A 20000-nucleotide genomic window follows, 5' to 3' on the forward strand; every position below is an offset into this window, starting at 1 on the left:
AGAACCTACGACCAGTTCAAACGAAATCAGTGCCGTGCAACACAATGAGATGCTTACCAAGTAGTTTGTAGATGATACAACCGTCCAACCTTGGCACGTTCTTCAATCCTCGATTACCAAAGCGAATGTTCGCAATTTGTTGTGGCTTTCATGAATTCCACGTTCATTTTTCTCACAGTATCACCTTTACGCTTATGATATAAAATTTCCATTTTCCAACTCCACAAAGGCATATTTTGTTTGAGGATGGAATGAAAAAGTATTAAAGTTTAAACCTCATCCACTCAACGCCATTAAATGAAAATTCTCTCTCAGACCTACTGAGAACAGCACCTTTCTATCACCCCCTGAAACCTTCTGCAGAGGGGCCTAAAGTTTAAACTTGACAGGGGACGTACTGGGAAAATGTTTAATCAGAGTTTAATGAATAGATTATTGGAGTGAGTGTCAAATCAAGTCATTCTAACTGCTCATTGATGATTGATGCCGTCCATGAACTAAAAGGGATGGTTTAACTGTCAAAGCAAGCAAAAATAGAAGAAAACTGGCAGGAAGCCACAATAGCATCTGCCAATTAATTAAAATAACTGTGACCCCTACAGGTGAACAGTGTTAATGATTATGTCAATTTTATTCCTGAAGGCTAGCATGCCATTTGCCGTGGTAGGAAGCAATACTGTCATAGAAGTGTGCGGAAAGAAAGTAAGAGGGCGATTGTATCCCTGGGGAGTAGTAGAAGGTGAGCACTGTCTGACAATTAATTATCTGTACTGTATTGGTTAACCAATGATAATAATTGTTTTTTTCTTCTGATTGCTCTTCTTCACAGTTGAAAACCCAAGCCACTGTGATTTTGTCAAATTGCGCACCATGCTCATGTAAGTTTTTTTTTTGTTTTGTCTCCTCTGGAAAGACTTATAGAGGATCAAGTCACTCAATTTTAATGTGACAAAAGAAGGTTCTAAGTTGACCATCCCAAGTGTAGATAGTGGAAAATACTCAGTAGTTGTTGATTACTTGAAGTATGGGTCAAGAATGAACATTGGCGAACGATGCTAGGAGATCACCCACAAATTTTTGCGGGAAAGTTTTGTAAAAAAAATTATTAACAATATTGATGTGAGATTGGTTGTTTATAAAACAGAGGGTGAATTAGTATGATTGGTGCAATCCTTCATTATAATCAAGTGAAGCTATGATCCTCGCAGTTATGAACGCAATTTTTGCAATTACTTAAAGAAGCCTAAAAAATTCAGGGCTTCAACGGGGTGACCTCGCGATACCGGTGCGACGCTCTAACCAACTGAGCTATGAAGCCACTGACGTTGGGACCTGGTCATTTGTGGGTTGTAATGTTCCCGTGAGGAATGAATCAATGACGAAATGATATATGAAATGGATCATATATGAACTGCGGATATGAAATCAAGTGAAGGTATGATCCTGGCAGTTTTGAACGCAATTTAATAAGTCCTGAATTTTTCAGGCTTCTCTACGTAATTGCAAAAATTGCGTTCATAACTGCGAGGATCATAGCTTCACTTGATTTCATATCCGCAATTCATATATGATCCATTTCATATATCATTTCATCATTCCTTCATTATAATGTTAAATCGTCATGAATGTGGTGGGAAAGGAATAGGAAAAAGAATGTGGCATTTGTTAGTGAGGCAAGTGTTTTGTGATGACCCAAACAACAGCTTAATTGAAGGAGACTAACTCTCTCCTAGCCATTAAAAGTGAATGAAATGGCATCCTATATACATGTAGGACTTCCACAATACTTGAATAATGTTAGAAGGCTGGGGCACGTTTTGCATTGTAACCCTGAGGTAATAGACAAGTAATATTGGTAACTTGCCTTTCGGTATCTTACAATGTCAGTGCAAGGTACAACATAGCATCAGTCAAGGTTGATGCATTCCTTGTTACAAGTGATTGTGACTGTTTTACAATAGATTTAAGTTTTTAATTTGCATGCAGATCAAACTGTCACTCAAAACTTTCCCTCATGCCGATGGCTGACTGTTTGAGTACTGCACCTTTATATCAATTCTTGTATTGAGGAAGAAAATGATGAACTCATCATGATAATGACAAACATCTGTTATCTTGTTGTGTGAAGCCATTTGTAAATTAAAATGTGTCCAGAAATGGCCCTCATTAGATACACTTCAATGTTAATTAGCATCATAAAGTGGAATTTAAAAAAAATGGACAACCACTCTCAAGTCAACCATCACGTGTTTCGATCATTCAACGATCGTTATCAGTTGTGAAGTGAGATACAATTTTGATTTGAATTTATTGTGGTAATGATGTGTGAAAATTTTACATTGTTAAGTCTGCAGACAACAAGACAAGTTTATAAGTGCAAGTGATAAGCATTGATACATTTTTTGATGAGCATCACAAAGGTTTCCTTATCTCTTACCACATATTGAACTTTAGTTGTCCAGAAATACAGGCATTTGATGTCTTTCAAGTGTGCCTGTAACTTTACTTGTCAAGTGAAACATTCCTCACACCAAATACTATTTTTAAATTTTAAATAGGTTGTAGGTGATTTGGGACACTGAGCAAAACTTCTTCCAAGAAAAATCTCAATAATCATTACCAGTTACCAGGTGAAATTGTTTTGCCACTGTGTGTTGCCATAATAGTTTTTAATAAAGCAATACTCTTATCTACAGCACTCACATGCAAGATCTGAAAGAAGTGACACAAGAAACTCATTATGAAAACTTCCGGGCTGCTCAACTGTCAGGGGATTCCCCTGCACCACTAGATGTAATTGATTCCCCTGTTATTGGAAGGAGGTAAGGACAAAGATATTTTAGCATTTGCAGATTTTAAGTGGATTCAGTTTGAGGTAATGCTGAATGCCCTCTCATAAAGTACTTTACAAGAAACAAGATTTCTTGTTTATATTTTATGTCACCCTGCTAGCAGAGCCTTTCTTTTGCTTGCTCGATTTTGGCGTTCTCGAGAAAGGCTCTGCATGAATCGAGTAAGATCCTTATTGAATATGCGCTGCATGTTGCCAGGATACAGTCTTGAACCCAAGCCTAATATGCCATATCTCGCCGCCATCTTGGTTTTTCATGGTACAACTCTGCTCAATAATAACCTTCGGTTTTATCACTAAACGGACGCTCGTACTGGGAAAACCGGTTTGACGAGAGAAAACAAGATTGAATAGTCCAGAAGTTCGGGCTGCGGCGGCTTCAAAGAGTTGACGTGATTCAGGCAGAGCCTCCTTTTCTCCTCCTCAGTAAAGAAAAGACAAAAGGAGGCTCTGCTCGTAGGGTGATTTTATGTAAACTTTGTTTGTCAACTTGCTTGCTTATAACTGTTAAGGTCGGTATACATGTAACATTAAAACCTGAATTATCTCTGTTTCACTTCAAAAGGAAAAATCCAGCTACAAATGTGATGCTTGAAAAAGAGCGTGCCTTGATGGAAAAAGAGGAGGAGGTCAGTTAAAAAAAAACACCTGAGCCCGGTTCCTCGAAAGCTGATTAACTTAATCCAGGATTAGCGTAAACTTTTGTTTCACGTTTTCAACTTTTTGGTGAAAGTTTCTTTTGCTTAATTTTGTTTTTCAAGATTGACGTCTTCTCATGTAAAGTTCTGCCGAAAATCTGCGTTGAACAGCATTTGGGAGTAGAGAAATGAACTGCTTGGTTAATTTTTAATCTAAGATTAGCGTTAATCGGCTTTTGAGGAACTGGGCCCTGAACATCATCTTCATAATTATTTAAATTGTATCCTTGTCAAAAATGTATTAATTTGAAGCAAATAGTTCCTACAGTCTACAGTATTTGTTTTCCTTTTGTTTTTGCAAGAAGTATTTCTTGATAATGCCTTGATATACACATGAAAGCGTTTGGTTAATAAATCCTCTTTTTAAAAATGTTTTGTTTCGCTCAACTTGAATTTCCCGGGAGAGAAAAAATATGAAAATGGACCATTTCCATGGTAATAGTCCATACTGTAAAATCACGAACAAACACCACCAGCCAATCAGAGTGATCCACTTAGCTAGTATTCTTGAAAGACAAAATGTAGGCTATAATTTCAATCTGATAGACAAGTTACTGATTTAGTTGTTTAAATTAATTAATTAATTAATTAATTATGTATTTATTTATTTATTTATTTAATCAATTTAGCAACAAAGGCATGTAAAAACACAACAGAACATTATGGTCCCCTACAAGTTGTATCACCCAACCCAAACCGCAAATTAAAACTCAAACCAACAATGCAGATTCCAATTCAGTGGTAAATTTCCTAAGAAGAATTACAAGAACATAAATTGCAAAGATAACGTATTTAACATGTAGGATCTGATATTAGAATGTGTATATAATCAGCAAGAACATCCAGTCAAAGTATTGATCATATCATGGTTAATAGAGGGAAATGGTTATGAAACCCGACAAATTTCTTTGTTTTAGTTTTTGTTCTCTTTTTTGGCCTTGACCGTGCACAAAACACAATAGCTGTTTATTCCTTACTGAGGAACTAACCAACAGAAACGTGTTGGTTACGTAATTCATGCATGGTGTATGAGCGCAAAACAAAAGATTGTGCACGATCGTGGACTTTCCAACCTAAATCTTGGCATCTTTGTTTGCTCCTTTGATTTTTGCCGAGCTTCCAAACCAGCCTCCTCGATTAACTAGGATCATATGACATTAGGGAGCTTAAGCACGCGGGAGCACGCGCGTTTTTGAGACACGGACGGCAACCGGAAGAGAACATGTCGCGTGCCATGACAGTGGTGTCTCCCAGATTTTTATACCAATCATCTCAAATTGAGAAAAGATACTTAGCAATGTAAATGTGGTTGTGTGAAGACAAATTTAAAAAGAAAACGGCTTACTTCTGGTTGTACACCAGCAAGTCTATTAGGAAGTTAAGAACATAAGTCGCAGTTCTTGCATTCATCCAATAGAAGTGCTAACCTGACCTTCTTGATACTTCGCTTAAAGCTTTCGAGTGTTGGTCTTTCTCCTCAGGGCCCAATTTGCTTCAGAGAAAAGGTCCGAGATAATTATAATGAATGTTTGCCGTAGCGCACCGTTCTATAGCGTATGATGTTAAAGTCCGCGTTTCTCAGGTTGTATCCCTTGCAGGTTGGTTCGAAAAGTTCGGTAATATACAGGTGGGAAGAAATATACAGAAACAAGATATACAAAAATAAAAAATACGGAAATATACAGTGCTCCTGTCCAACTGGAGTTTAAGATCCCACCTCTCCCTCCCATCTGTATTTTTGGAGAGGGATACCATATCATTGCCTTTTAAACACCTGCTTTCTTCAGCCAGTTCTCTCATTTTGTACTATCTGAAATTTGCATGAAGCTTTGAATTGCTGCAGTATTTCTGTATTTCAAAACTCTTTTCTTTATTTTAGCTCCGTCGGATGCAAGAAATGATTGCGCAAATGCAGCAGCAAATGAAAAGCCAGAGCTGAAGGGTTTGTTACATCGTCAGCCATTAATGGCTTTCCTTTCCAGGTGACATTTGGATGCCTTAAGAAAAGGTAGCAGTTGTAAAATTGTAGATTATAGAGCCAAAGGGATGGAAATAGAAATATCTTGAGTCTTAATAGAAGCTATGAAAATTGTGAATTTTCCTTCATCTAATTTGGAATGACTTTTAAGTCAGGCATATCTTTATTGATTTCCTTTGGGTGTATGAACTGTTAACAACACGTTATGTGGGTTAATTCAGAGCATGTGAGATCCAACACTTATTTTTTATTTTACTACCTTCATAAATATTTAGGAGGGAAATTTGGATGATCTGGAATTGCCTCAATCCTTTTCCAAAACATTTCTTCGTATGGTAGATGTTGGGCAAACATTTGAAGGGAATACCAAGCTTTTAAAGGCATGTTGAAATGGCGTAATCATATGTTTGGCAATTTAATATTGAAGGAATTGTTTAAAGGACTTCAACTCATTGCATCATAATTTTTGGCATTTCAAATATCTGCCCAATTGAGTTTGAACGATTGAAACTCTGGACCAACCTGCTTTGATTAAACACTTTAAAAGCTTTTTAATAAGCTTTCAACATTTTTTACGCTGAGTATCGAATCGAGTGTGCATGCATTGTTGGAACTGTCTAATTATAGGCCTTTATTCTTAAACTCCTCGGTGGACATAGAAAATATGGACCGTATCTTTGCCTTCTACCATCACTCCATCCAAAGCATTAAAAAATGTTATGTTAAATAAGAAATTCACTTATATTAGGTTACTTATTGAATAGTATATTTACAGTTCAGAGCCACTGATCATATTTCTGCTGGCTGGAGAGTTCCTTGTAATATTTTATAGTTGGCGAATAGAATTTTTGAATAATCCACTAGTCATATTATCCAATAACGCGTGAATTTCTGGTACGTGCCTTTTACGGGATAGCTTTGGGTGGAAGTTTTATAGTTTTATATTTTATATATATCCAAGATAAAATATAGTAAATATAGCAAAAACTAGTATCCCTTTCAGGATACTAATTAATGTTATACAACTTTGACCTTGTCGTCTTTCAGTTCAGTTTTCAATTTTGAATTATCTTTAGAAAAACTACTGATAATTTAATTGTATATAATGATCAAATATATTTTACATTTCTCTTAGTTTCATATGATTTTTAATTAAATATTATATTTTTATATCTTACTACACAAGGTAAAGAGCTTATAAATCTGCTTATATGATCAGAGAAATAAAACAGTGCGGTTTTCGAATGGGTGTTGACTTGATAAGAGTGGAAATCCGAGACATGGGCTTAACACCAATGGTCGGTTAATGTTATTTAATGCACCGCCAGTGGATGTATTGATTGCAAAAAGAAATGACACAACACCAACAATACGTATACTAGGTAATCATACGGATTTTCTCGTTCAATTTGTAATTAATTTGCACCAGTGAGTTTTTCAAAAAGCTGAAATTGTACGAGCCACTTCGGGGAGTGCAATTTCAGCCTTTTAAAAAACTCACAAGTGCAAATTAATTCCAAATTGAACAAGAAAATCCGTATGATTACTTATCAATATGGGTGTTGACTTGATAAGAGTGGAAATCCGAGACATGGGCTTAACACCAATGGTCGGTTAATGTTATTTAATGCACCGCCAGTGGATGTATTGATTACAAAAAGAAATGACACAACACCAACAATACGTATACTAGGTAATCATACGGATTTTCTCGTTCAATTTGTAATTAATTTGCACCAGTGAGTTTTTCAAAAAGCTGAAATTGTACGAGCCACTTCGGGGAGTGCAATTTCAGCCTTTTAAAAAACTCACAAGCGCAAATTAATTCCAAATTGAACAAGAAAATCCGTATGATTACTTATCAATATTAAAAAATATTCGCGTAGAGGAAGTACCGGAAGATCTTATTGCAGACAGGAAGTGACAGTTCAGCCGATACCTCTTCCTCGATTTTCAAAGCTATGCTCTTTTCTTTGCACTACGTCTTCCACCCATTTAACCAAACGACGTACTTTTTCCGGTGCTGATATTTTTTGCACCATTTTGCAGTTCTCCTAATTTTCGTCCACATTTTCCGTGATATCATTGGTTTAGAGAATTTCCCATTGTCTTTCAGCCAATCATAATTCAGAATTTCGATGTGTAATTTGCACTAATGTTACACATTTTGCATTGGTGTTACACTTGAAATGCACTGCTCTTAGCCAATCCAAATCCAGTAATTTTTTCATGTATATTATTACAAGGGACGGGTAATAAAGAATTATCCTTTATTACTCGGAATTATACTTTATTCTTAAATCTTTATTACTCGGGATACCCTAAGGCATACCAGTATGCAGAAAAATGCACAATAGAATTAAGACGCGGGGATTTCATTGGTTATGCGCTGTGCGCGATAACCCCAAGCGAGTGGTTATTATTGAAAATATAAACATCTTCCGGATGCAAAATAAACTTGTGAACACACGAACCCAAAATCTCGGAAAGGGTAAACATGACGAACACAAAAGCGAATGACAGGATTATAAATAAGAAATTTTTACTCCTCAGTGCCATTGTTTAGGGACACCAACATGGCCGCCGTGACGTCACGTGAAAACAGTCTATTTTATCCTCAGTAATTGAACAAAGTAAAACTCTCGAGTTAGCGAATAAAGTGTTCCTGGAGCGTTTGCCATTTGTCAGCAAAAACCGAAAATTCCGGTTGGAAATTCAAATGGTACAGCTCATTCCATCGCAGTGTTTCCGAAAAAGATGGAAATTCTCAGACGTATTCCTCTTTTCCCGTTCCAACCGGAAAATCCTGTACCATTTGTAACCCCCATGTGGATTGGATTCGAACCTGGAGCTTCTACTCCATAGGAACCGCTTCTTTCCGCTTCACCACTGAAGATCAACACATCGCGTTTTCAAAAAAAGCATTTTTTTAAAGTCTGCCATAGAATATCGCTGCTGAAAAAATATTAGGCCGAGGCTAGATTAATAATTTAAGCCTAAGCTTGGATTTAAAATGTTTAGCTTTGTCGTGAAGTTTGGAAAGCGACCTTTGCAGTTTGTAATATTGTTTGTTGTCGTTTGATAACGCAGTATTATCAAATAAGTGTTTAAAATATTGTTCCTGAGCAGCTAGCGGTGCGGTGGTCAAGTGGTTAGGTGACCGGTTAATCATGAACATTCCAGGTTCGAGTCCTACTTCCATAGACTTGGGTGGTCTTTTAAAAAATATATGACCATGTCCCATAATCCATATCAAGCTTTCAGTCTTCTAAATTAACGATAATAGTAAGAGAATGGGTTGACACTGCAGATGCAGCCTTCATTTTGATTTGTCATTAGGTGCTGTTACACACACCAAGGTAATTGCCATTTCCCATGCTAAATTATCCCGCGGTGCCTCACGCTTGAGTTTTAGTATACCGTGTTTACCAGCGGTCACACGTTACGAAGATTACTGAGGTAAAAAGAAATGTCACGCAATTCATTGGCGGGAATTTTAATCACAACTTCTTCAGCATCGTGATTAGTTCTTGTTCCTCGGGCATCAAAACACCCTTCCAACTTACCACGTTAAATGTCATGGGCGCTTCGTCTGATCTTTTTGACGTATCCGTGGAAAATTACCACGGTAAATTTACTTTGGGAAATGTCGGTCACATTCACTAAATGCAGTTTGCCATGGTAAAAGGGTCATTTACCGCGGTAAAAGTGACCTGTGTAACCGCAGCTATTGTTTTCTACCCGCCGCGGGAGACTCGGGCCTGGAGAAACGCCGTACCGGGAAAATCCTGTACCATTACGAGCCTTCCATTGCAACCAGATTTCCGTGCAAATGGTAAACGCCCCGCCCCTGATATTGCGTCCAAGATCTGCTTTATTAGGATCACCATCAAATGTAAAGAAGCGTCAGTGGCCATACATAGGGCCACATAAATAACCAGGCAGCTCGCCACAGACCCCTTCATAACCTTACATAGCGCCAAACAGCCCTACATAGCCTCACAAAGCGCTACTCTGGTGCTGTGTAGGATTACCGTGACCTTGGCTTTTCATGATGCTGTGTGACGTTATGTGGGCTTTTGTGGTACTGTGTAGGGTTAGATAGGATAATGTAGGGTTTATGTCAAGTTATGTGGTGTTGGTGCGGGGTTACGGTATATGGCGCCGTGTACAGCTTTGTAGGATTCTTTGGTGCTGTATAGGCTTATGTGGGGCCATGGCGTGCCGTGTAGGGTATGCAGGCTTATGTACTGCTGTGTGCAGGGTTATGTCGGGTTACTTGGTGGTGTGTAGTGTTATGAAGCGTTATGTGATACAGTGTAGGGTTGGCTGCTGTGTAGCGTTATTTGAAATGTGAACATCAGTTCGTGTCCTTTTTATTGGTCAGCCGTATGTCTTTTTAAATGTTGGAGCAATTCTTGCAATTTATGGCTACAGCCTGGTTTTAATTTTTTTTTTTCTGGAAGGACCTTTTTTTTGTTGATGACCAAATGAAATGGTTAGTCAATATTGCGGAGATCTTGCCGTCATGAAGACATGACGAAAAACGAGGCAAATATTCGGGTATCGTGACTAATTCTTTGACTGTATTAAACAACACTCGTGAAAGGGTTTTCGTACTCAGACAATCTCCGGGAATTCGGGAGGAAGGCAAGATAGCTCCATGGTACTACGATTCTCAGTTGAGTATGACACAAGGGAAGTTTGGTGACAAAGTTACCATGTTGTCAAGGGCAACTTCCTTTGTTTCGAAGATTAACTTTTAGGGCCTTGACGTCACGAGCGATGAGCCCGCCAAAATCTACAAATGGTAACGGTTAAATTCAAACTGGCGACCGTTACCAGTTAAATGACGTCAAACCCCCAATAAGTTAACCTTGGAAACGAAGGAAGTTGCCCTTGACAACATGGTAACTCCAACGCTGAAACTTTGTCACCAAACTTCCCTTGTGTCATACTCAACTGAGAATCGTAGAACCTGTTCTTGTGCCATTCACGGCGCACGATTTACGATAGTAGGGAGTTTAAGAAACGACAACGGCAACGACAACGCCAAAAAGCAGTGATATTATTGGTTAAAAGAGGAAGAAATGATCGTGTTGCACGTGCGGCACGCATTTTTAAATATTTCTGTCCCGTACTCGTCAAAACTACTACGTGAAATTACCAATTTTGAGGTTTTGAGGACAACGTGGGCAAACTACAGTGAATCTTTCAGTCTCGCCCTTTACTTCAAATCCGTCCGTACCAATCCAGTTAATAGGCTGATTTAGCAACAGAACGGGAACGTCAGTGGCGACGTCGCGCGCAGCAAAACTACCAATGAGAATTTAGAATAGAGAAGAAAAGAGTGGAGTCTATTCTATTCTGAATTCTCATTGGTGTTTTTTCTGCCCGCGCCGTCGCCACTGACGTTCCCGTTCTGTTGCTAAATCAGCCTAATAGGGTCCCCGTGGGGACTGGGAGCGTTGCGTGACTCCGGCCCGAGCGGCTGCGAAGGAGACTATCCAGTTTTATAGTTCACCACTAAATTTTCTCCGATTCTTATTGGTTTAAATTGATCACGTGACGCGATAGTGTTCGTCCGCGGAGAGACACTATTAGCCCATAGTGCCCGTCCGAGGAAAATACCCGGATGGATAGTAGTCGTCCGCTGAAAAAGCAGTTGACAGTTGTACGCTATTCTTTAGCCAACGTACGCTGCGAATTATTGATTATGGAGCACCCTGATTTGTGACTTGACATTCTTGATGCGAGCCAGGCCGTAGGAAAATAAAGAAACAGGCCTCGGCCTGAGATGAATAAGTAGGGTGTTTAAGCAACGACAACGCCAAAAAGCAGTGATATTATTGATTAAAAGAGGAAGAAATGGTCGTGTTGCACGTGCGGCACGCATTTTTTAATATTTCTGTCCCGTACTCGTCAAAACTACTACTTGAAATTACCAAATTTGAGGTTTTGAGGACAACGTGGACAAACTAGAGTGAATCTTTCAGTCTCGCCCTTTACTTCAAATCCGTACGTACCAATCCCGTTATAAGACACTTCGCACGTATTGTATCATATAAACAATATTGAATAATCCCGAAATACTTAGAATAGCTCAAACGTATATTTTGAAGTGACGTTTTTGTCCCCGTAGCCGTCGTGGTTTCTTAAACTCCCTATTGTTTACGTAAACCGGAGCTACAATGAATAGAATAGAATAGAATTTTTATTTGCTCAGTTGATAGTTAATGTACAACTTAAAAGTGGAAACAAACAGATAAATAGATAAAATAATCATAATTACAACTGTTTGAGCCTAGGAACTAAATAAACCGGTAGGTTTTCGAGTTACCCTAGTTATATCGAGTTGATTTTTTTACTGAAATTAAACTTAAATTGCTTCGAAACTGCACATACAGACCTTCTCTCTCAAACTGACAATAAGTCAAAAATTTTTTTCTTAGTCACTCCAGTACTGAATTAAAACGTCAGTTGTCGTGAATAATTTAAAAAAGGCAATCAATGGCGCTTGATTTGAATTGATCTAGAAAATGTCGTTCTCCTTTGCTACAATGTACAAAATCAATTTACATTAAACTTAATTTTATAAACAAAATAAATAACGATAATTTAGGGATGCGCTTTATATACATTATTTCATCACAATAAATCTGTATGCCAAGTGTCTTTTGACAAGAGCCAAACGTAGTGACGTCCAGAAAGATTAAATTGAAGCAGCTCAAATACGAAGCTATTGTAGTCACTGATTTGACGCTCTGTTTACATTTGGTAAGCTTTTGTCAGTAAACTGTTCTTCTTCTGTTGATCCTTCTAAGGCTGTTGTAGAGCTCGCTCCACCGCCGATCGCCATGCTAACTTGGTCAAAGTACCCAGTTCCCACTTCCCTCTGGTGCTTGTGTGCAGTGAATCCGAATTGCGCCTGCGCAAACTCGTCTTCTTGTATCTTGGTATAAGCAGACATGCCATTCTCTTTGTAGTCACGTGCAAGCTTGAATATGGCGTGGTTTAGAGAGTGGAAGCCGGCTAAAGTAATGAACTGATATCTGTAGCCCATTTTACCGAGTTCCTTCTGAAAGGTCGCTATTTCTTTGTCGCTGAGATTGGCTCTCCAGTTGAAGGAAGGAGAACAGTTGTAGGCCAGCGGTTTTCCTGGAAACGCTGCATGGATACCTTCAGCAAACATGTGTGCTTCGTCCAAGTCAGGTGTCCCTGTCTCGCACCATAGGATGTCACAATATGGAGCGTAGCTGAGTCCACGAGCAATCGCTTGTTGTAGGCCGGCAGTAGAACGATAGAATCCTTCGGGAGTTCGTTCACCTGTCAGGAAAGGCTGGTCACGTGGATCAATATCTGACGTCAATAGAGCCGCTGATTCAGCGTCTGTTCGTCCAATGATAACAGTTGGTACATCCATAACGTCAGCAGCAAAGCGAGCAGCATTGAGGACCTTAATAAACTGCTGGGTTGGTACAAGCACTTTTCCTCCCATGTGACCGCATTTCTTCTCTGACGCCAGTTGGTCCTCAAAGTGGACCGCAGCAGCACCAGCTGAAATCTAATCGAAAAAATTGAAGGTTACAAAAGCCTGTTCACTTTGGCACAGCGCAGAAAGGAGGGGTAGAGATGTCAGCTGCCATTGTGGTTGGGAACCCAATGTTTTGACGCCGCATCGATCAATAGCGATGACGTTCACGTGCGATAAGCAATGGACTTCTGCCTAACGCGTGGGTCACGTGCAACTAAATGTACGTTACCAGTGACAGGTCTTAAATTGTGCTAAAAGGGTGCTAAAAGATTTTGCAAATAACATGGGTGGTATGACCCTAGTACCAATTGAGTGTGAAACAGTTACCAGATAATTGCAACTCAGTGTTAATAAAAAACAACCTTTACCATGGCTTTTGTAAGTTCAAAGGCGTTCAGTGGTCCACCAAAGCCTGCCTCACAATCTGCGACGATTGGCAAGAAGAAATCGATGTGTCTGTCCGATCCTTCCATGTGCGCGATTTCATCCGCTCGAATAAAGGCGTTGTTGATTCTCTCGACAAGCTTCGCAGCAGAGTTAGCAGGATACAAGCTCTGGTCAGGGAATGTTTGTCCTGTCATGTTACTATCCGCAGCCACTTGCCATCCACTTAGATAAATGGATTCTAGACCTGCTTTAGCCATCTGAACGGCTTGGCCACCTTAAAGAAAGCAATGCACATTTAACTTTTCGAACGTTAATTGAATCGGACTATGCAACTTTTATGCTCTTTTAAGAGTTTACTGCTGCTTTTAATGTCTTCTGATCTTCTATTACGCTTTTTTTTTGGCTGCCTGTTTTCGTTTAACTTAGGTTTTCTGGTTCAAATCTAAAGCAGAGTATAAGGAAATCACAAAACAGCATAACTTCAGTTGCAGCTGTTTAAGCATCATATTTTTGGAGCTCGATGGCTATTTGATATTTAAGCAATAGAGGACGTTTTCCGTGTTTCCATAGCCTCATCTAAACACTCGGGGGAGTTGGGAGAATTCGAGACAGTTATACAAACCCGAGACGCAGTCGAGGGTTTGCCTGTCGAGAATTCTCCCAACTCCCCCGAGTGTTTAGATGAGGCTATGGAAACACGGAAAAAAGTCCTCTATTGCTTTTATAAAATAGTTCTCAAAGATACTTCGAGAAATGAAGGAAAATGTTGGTCTTCTTTTTTTCTTGATTGAAACAGATTTTCTTGATACACGCTCATATTTCTTACCAGCCAATCAAAACGCACGTCTGACAACACATAACCAATCAAAATTCGTGTGATTTCCCAGCCGTGTTCCATACTCTCATCTAAACACAGCTATTGATCAATTGGAGTGCGCGTACTATACTAATTATTTTATAAATGACCTTTGAACTGACAAAGATCGAAGACCCATCCGGTCACAGAGTCAGGGAAACTGGTCTGCTTCGAAATTTCATTTGTAAACTTCATAATGATAATTGATGACTCCCGAAATTCCTCGAAAGGTTTTGGGAATCGGGATTTTGAGTTTGCACGCCCGAACTTCAATTTTTTCGCAACAAAAAGCAAAAGTATGTAGTTCTACGAGAAACTGAGTAAGTCCTTTTAAATTTAAATTAAGAAAAGAATTCGGCTTCCCCTGACAGTGGAGTATGAACACAACGATTTTCATAAAAGCACCTTTGTTTTCGCAACTGTGTTTAACCGATACTCTTGAAAAACTACGTTTGTACAATTGTTCACCAACCTGTCATAGCACCGAGTGCGTTAACATAAGAATCTTCTCCTCGATTGATTAGATCCCAGAGCCTCCCTGCCCCTCGTCTTGCAAGAGTGTGTTCAATTTTCAAGGAACCACGGAGTTTTTCCACGGCCTCAGGACCATAATCTCGTCGAATAGCGGTGGATCCATAATTTCGGACGCTAATTCTCAGAAATTTGTTTAACTTACTGAGACTCATGTTTGGGAGTATGGATTTCCAATGTAAAATGTTCCTTGAGTTTGATCGGACAGTCGAGTTGTGAGGCTGATTCGCCAGTGATGGATTCAGCTATGACTGGCTCTGCTTTTTATGCGCCCTTGTCGTTTTATTTTTTGAGACGTGAACCTTTCACAGAACATACGTCATTACTTTGACGTCAAATGCCACATCATTGTCTTTCATTGTACTTTATTCTTGTTCTTTCTTTCTTTTATTCGGTGAGTAAAAAATACAAAATCAGCTATAAATTAATTTAAATTATTGATTTTACTATTAAAGTGTATAAAATGTACAAGGTCGGATACGGAGTTTTATCTTATGACCGTTATAACATTGTGATTTCTGCTGTTGTCCGATACATTCCAGTGATTAGTATGATCTCCTGTGCATTTGTTCCGCTTCTTACACCTTTTGACGTCATAATATTTCCGTTAATATGCTGTCACGAACATGACAGTGACAAAGTAACTATAGGTAAACACGAACTAACCTAAAAACCGGTCAAGGATTTTTTCTTTCCTTTTTCGAGCCCTTTTCCATGACCTGGGCTAACGTTGAGATGGATTTCGTGAGGTTTCTGGCACTGCAAATTGGTTGTTACATAGTTACGGTTATTAATTCTGTAGGGACGCTTCGGCATTTAACGGGAACTGACGTTTCATGGGATCATTCTCTTTTCAACCTCTAATCAAAACCTCGCTGGAAGGACCCGATGAGTTATATTTATGTTGCTACTTCGTTTTCAGTTAAGTCGTCTTAATTTTATTGTTAGTTTTCAAAAGCGAGAGCCTATATTAACTAGGTGGGCCGTGACCCTCAAGGGATGCTTCACTGGATGTTTGTAAAAGAAAGTCGCTCTCCGCGAATAGCTTATCTCGCGTTTTTACTGTGGATGATAGAAAGTGCGCCAGATTTTTAGGCGGAGAGATGTGTATCTCCATCGTTATTTGTAATCGGTGGGATGAATTCCAAAACCTCCAGAAACGATGCAAGTTTAGAGCCGCCGTTCCAGACCATGGTTCCTGGCTCATCTTTTGCATTGAGTGCTGACACCTTCATTTGATATTAATGATGTAGTACTTGTAACTTATCACTCAAAGATTTTCAAATTCCCGGTGTTAGTGAAAATTTTCACTTAAATGTCATGTGTAACCTCGAAAAGTGTCTTTACATTCGTGGGAAACGTTTGCAAAAGGAAGGAAACCGTTTCCACGTGCTCTCTGTTGGGCGAATACATGTATTGACATAAATCATTACGGTTTTCATTTCAAGGGTTTTTTGCAAAGTCATTTTAAGTTGTGCCGTTTGTAGTCTTTAATTTTATTTCATTCAGTGTTTTCGGTATTATTTTGTCAAACAGAAGATTTGTCATTAAAACTCTTTTTCTATGTTGTTTTAGAGACCACAGGATGTGTGCAGGATATCGTGTCCTTTTAATGTCCGCAATCAAAATAACCCTGCACTCTTTATGAATAAGCAGATTTTTTTACAGTGTCATGTCACTTTAATTAGAATCTCAAGCTTGGTTTTATTTGTCTCCGTGGTTTCAAATAAATTTATTTTAAGAGTAATCTTAAAATCTATCAAAAGTACCGTGAAGCAAGTCAACTGGCTGTCCAAAGCGTTTGTTTCTTGTCCTTTTAAACAAATTTTACTCAATCGTCTTCATCAGTTTTACTTGTACGTGACAAAAACAGATTTGGGGCGGCCGAGACTTGCAAGTTTAAAGCCCTGGCCAAACTTTCGAACAAAGTTGGATTCAACTCGCCAACCTTGCTCCATCCAACATTGTTCGACCGTTTGGCCACCCATGTTGAAAGATGTTCGTCCAACATTGTTTGTTCGATCAAGTGTTGGATGGAGTTTGCTTTTGATCGAACATTGCGACCAACAATTCTGTTCGACGCTGTAATATTGCAGTGTTTGGCCGCTCCTCCAACAAAGTTGTGTCTTTTATAGAGTCACGTTCACGCTCGGCTGCTAGCTAATCACGAATCGATGTATTATTTTCAAGCCTGTTGTGGGCTTCTATTTTGCAACAGAGATGGCGGACAAGGAGAAAGGGGACGTCTTGGAAGTTGATGAACTCAACATCCAGAAACCTTTATCAGCGAGTATGAAGCAAGGCCATGTCTTTGGGGCACTTTTTGTCTCCTTAATCGCTATCGCTCTGTTTGGAGATTTCTGATTCAATATCATTTAAAATTTCTGCAAATTGAGCTGAGCTCATTCTCATCATCTCCTAAACGCAGGTGTATCTTGCAGGCTTTCTACACGTTCTCTTAACCATTTTTTTGATTTTTCTCGTTTGAATCCGTCACTTGCGTCCTCAAACAGCTCCATTAACACAAGCGCTACGAGCGGTTTTCGTTTGTGTGTTAGCGTCATATTTATAAATTTAGTGCCAACTTGAACTTGAACCAGTTTCGTGAAACAATATTGGATAGTGTTTTGCCACTACCTCAACATTAACATCCAACAATGTTGAATGTGGAATCCAACTTTGTTCGATAATTTGACCAGGGCTTAACATTTTGAATCATTTGTTTACAGTATCTACTTAGTGGTTTTTCTTTTTGGAAAAGATGTCAAGCGGGTCCACGTCTCAGACACTCCATTCCGGTTTTCGTGGAATTTTGTGAAGATGTCAGGGAGAACGAAATAGCGAGAGGACAACGGCCGCCACATGCTTGTGTTCGGATGTAGGACTTGTGACGTCATGAAGGAAATACATGTTACGTCATGAAAACTACCTAGCAAACCGCAAGAATGCTTCATCATCTTTTCGAGCTTGCTTGGGTGTTAATGTATCCGTTCGGAAGCAATCTTGCCAAATCCTACAAAACAAATTCTAACAAGGCAGAAAGGAATTAAATTAACAAATTGCGAAGGACGAAAAATTAGCATAAGCTTTCCACACAACATTCAGGCTGAGCAACGCTAAAGAAGCCTCTAATTTCGTGTACGGAAGCTCTCAAGGAGCGTTCCCCAAATTTTCCCGCACATATCATGAATGTATTTACGTAAACTACCTTGTTATTTCTTTCAGCGTCAAAGTGCCTTCAAATCCAGCCTGCTATCATCTGTCCTAGCCGAAATGGGCAAAAGCATCTTTAGTGACAACAAGATTCATAATAATAAATGAGCAGTTTAACCTACACAGGAGTAATTTGAAAACTACATGGAACTGAATTAATCGGTACATTAATTAAACGGAAAACGAAGGGACAAACCTCACCTTCAAGAATTACAATGAATAACAAAACTTTTGCCAATAAATGTGTAGATCCAAGCTTGGCAAGCACCATTGATCATCTCAGTAATTAACCTACTAAGTATATTAACAAGTCACCAGTTTCAATTTTGATCATCTCAGTGAGGAACCTACTAAATATATTAACAAGTCACCAGTTTCGATTTCTTCCTGTCTCCTGTCGAGGCAACACAAGTTTGTAGGCTTTTCAAAAACTTAAATGAAAATAAAACTTCACTAGATATTCCCAAATAAATAAATTAAAATATATAATCAGCTCTATCTTTTTTTAGAAAAAAAAAAAAGATATTATATTTAAATATCAATTTAGCTCTAGGAAAGGTTACTCTATAGCTACCGAACAAGCTATTTTGGAAATTACGGAGAGCTTGAACTTAGCACTGAATTGATAACAAACAAATTACCTGTGGCCTATTTCTCGATTCCTCTAAGGCATTTGATACAGTTAACCATGATATTCTGCTCTCTAAATGGTTTAAAACTTAGCTAATTATGCAATCGCACCCAATACATGTGTACATAAAAATTGATGAAGTTGAATCCAGTATGGAAACTATCATGTGACATGTGAAGTCCTCCAGGGTTCAACCCTCAGACCATTGAAGTATCAATCTGCGATGGAGTGCGGCCCATCAATTTTGGTCATTATCTGTTTTTAAGACGGCTTCTACAAGATCTTTGCGGGAAAAAATAATGAGCTATTGTCTTTGAATTTAATACTGGTTTCTATGGTATTTAACGGTGGGTTAGCCGCGCTAATCATGCTTCGAGCAACCCGGGCCAGTTGAACAACCGAGGCCCGAGTACTCGTTGTAGTTCTTTGTATTAATGGCTATTTTTGTGTTGCTTCTTTTAACTCTCTTGTTTTATGTCATCTGTTAGTTTCATAGGTTACAGCGAAGATAAGCCATTTAAAGGGGCATTGTCGTGCTAAATTTGCTGTTTTTAGGTCAAAACTGGGTAAAAACCTAAATTAGTATCACCCAACTAGTGGACTAATGCAAATGCTGCATTTTAATTGGCTACGCTACTAGATGACTATCAGTAATAGTCCTCGAGTACCGAAAAGCGCGGCGCTTTCTTTCGTTTTATTCCTAAATAAATATTTCTTCAACTCGCATTTGCAAACTTTATTACTGCCTTTCTGTCTGACTAGTTAGGTGATACTAAAACAATTAGACCCTTCGCGCTCAAGGGCCACGGGTCAATAGCCCAGTGGGCTATTGACCCGTAGCCCTTGCGGGCTACGGGTCTAATTGTTAATTAGTACTTTGGCTCACAAGTACAACATTCGTGACAACCCACTGACAAGATATGAAATATATTTTTTGCACAAAGCCCTATTCGTTTTTAATCGTTGGCGACTTTCTGCGGACACCATCTCCAAACTTGAAAAAATTGGCCAGTTTTTTCAAGTTTCAATGCCATTTCCATCCTCTCCATCCATGGATGCAAATAACAAAGAATAGGTTCAGTGCACTTCAAATGTTATTGGCAACAAAACTACACCATTATTTTTTGGTCTTCGTTGATGCAAAGACGTATTTTAGTGTTTTGACACAACCCCTTTAAAAAAAGTGGCCACTGATACAGTGGAAGTCACCATACCTGTCTGACAACCACAACCACAGCAAGCAAAGGGGAGCGGGGGGGGGGGGGGGGGGAAGTACTCTTTTATTTGGGCTATATACATATGTGCGCCCCCAAAGGGTATG

The 20000-nt window shown here is 39.0% G+C and overlaps 2 protein-coding genes across 3 annotated transcripts in view; one reads left to right on the top strand and one right to left on the bottom strand.

Annotated features, from left to right (window-relative positions):
• The window catches only part of LOC137974960 (septin-2-like), a 22866-nt gene extending 16094 nt beyond the window's left edge, over positions 1-6772 (top strand). For both annotated transcript variants that reach the window (XM_068821983.1, XM_068821982.1), the window contains exons 8-12: positions 643-739; positions 830-878; positions 2697-2822; positions 3417-3480; positions 5429-6772. In XM_068821983.1, coding sequence (XP_068678084.1) covers positions 643-739; positions 830-878; positions 2697-2822; positions 3417-3480; positions 5429-5488 — 396 coding nt within the window. In that variant the 3' untranslated portion in view covers positions 5489-6772. The remainder of the gene's footprint in view (positions 1-642; positions 740-829; positions 879-2696; positions 2823-3416; positions 3481-5428) is intronic.
• Positions 6773-11723: 4951 nt separating this feature from the next.
• LOC137976164 (isocitrate lyase-like) lies at positions 11724-15102 on the bottom strand. Its single transcript, XM_068823457.1, has 3 exons — positions 14777-15102; positions 13430-13722; positions 11724-13091 (listed from the first exon to the last, which is right to left on the bottom strand). Exons 1-3 carry the CDS (start codon positions 14988-14990, stop codon positions 12276-12278), a joined length of 1323 nt encoding a protein of 440 aa, XP_068679558.1. The 5' UTR covers positions 14991-15102; the 3' UTR covers positions 11724-12275.
• Between the last annotated feature and the right edge of the window lie 4898 nt (positions 15103-20000).

Source organism: Montipora foliosa, chromosome 11 (assembly GCF_036669935.1).
Source record: "Montipora foliosa isolate CH-2021 chromosome 11, ASM3666993v2, whole genome shotgun sequence".
Lineage (NCBI taxonomy): Eukaryota > Metazoa > Cnidaria > Anthozoa > Scleractinia > Acroporidae > Montipora > Montipora foliosa.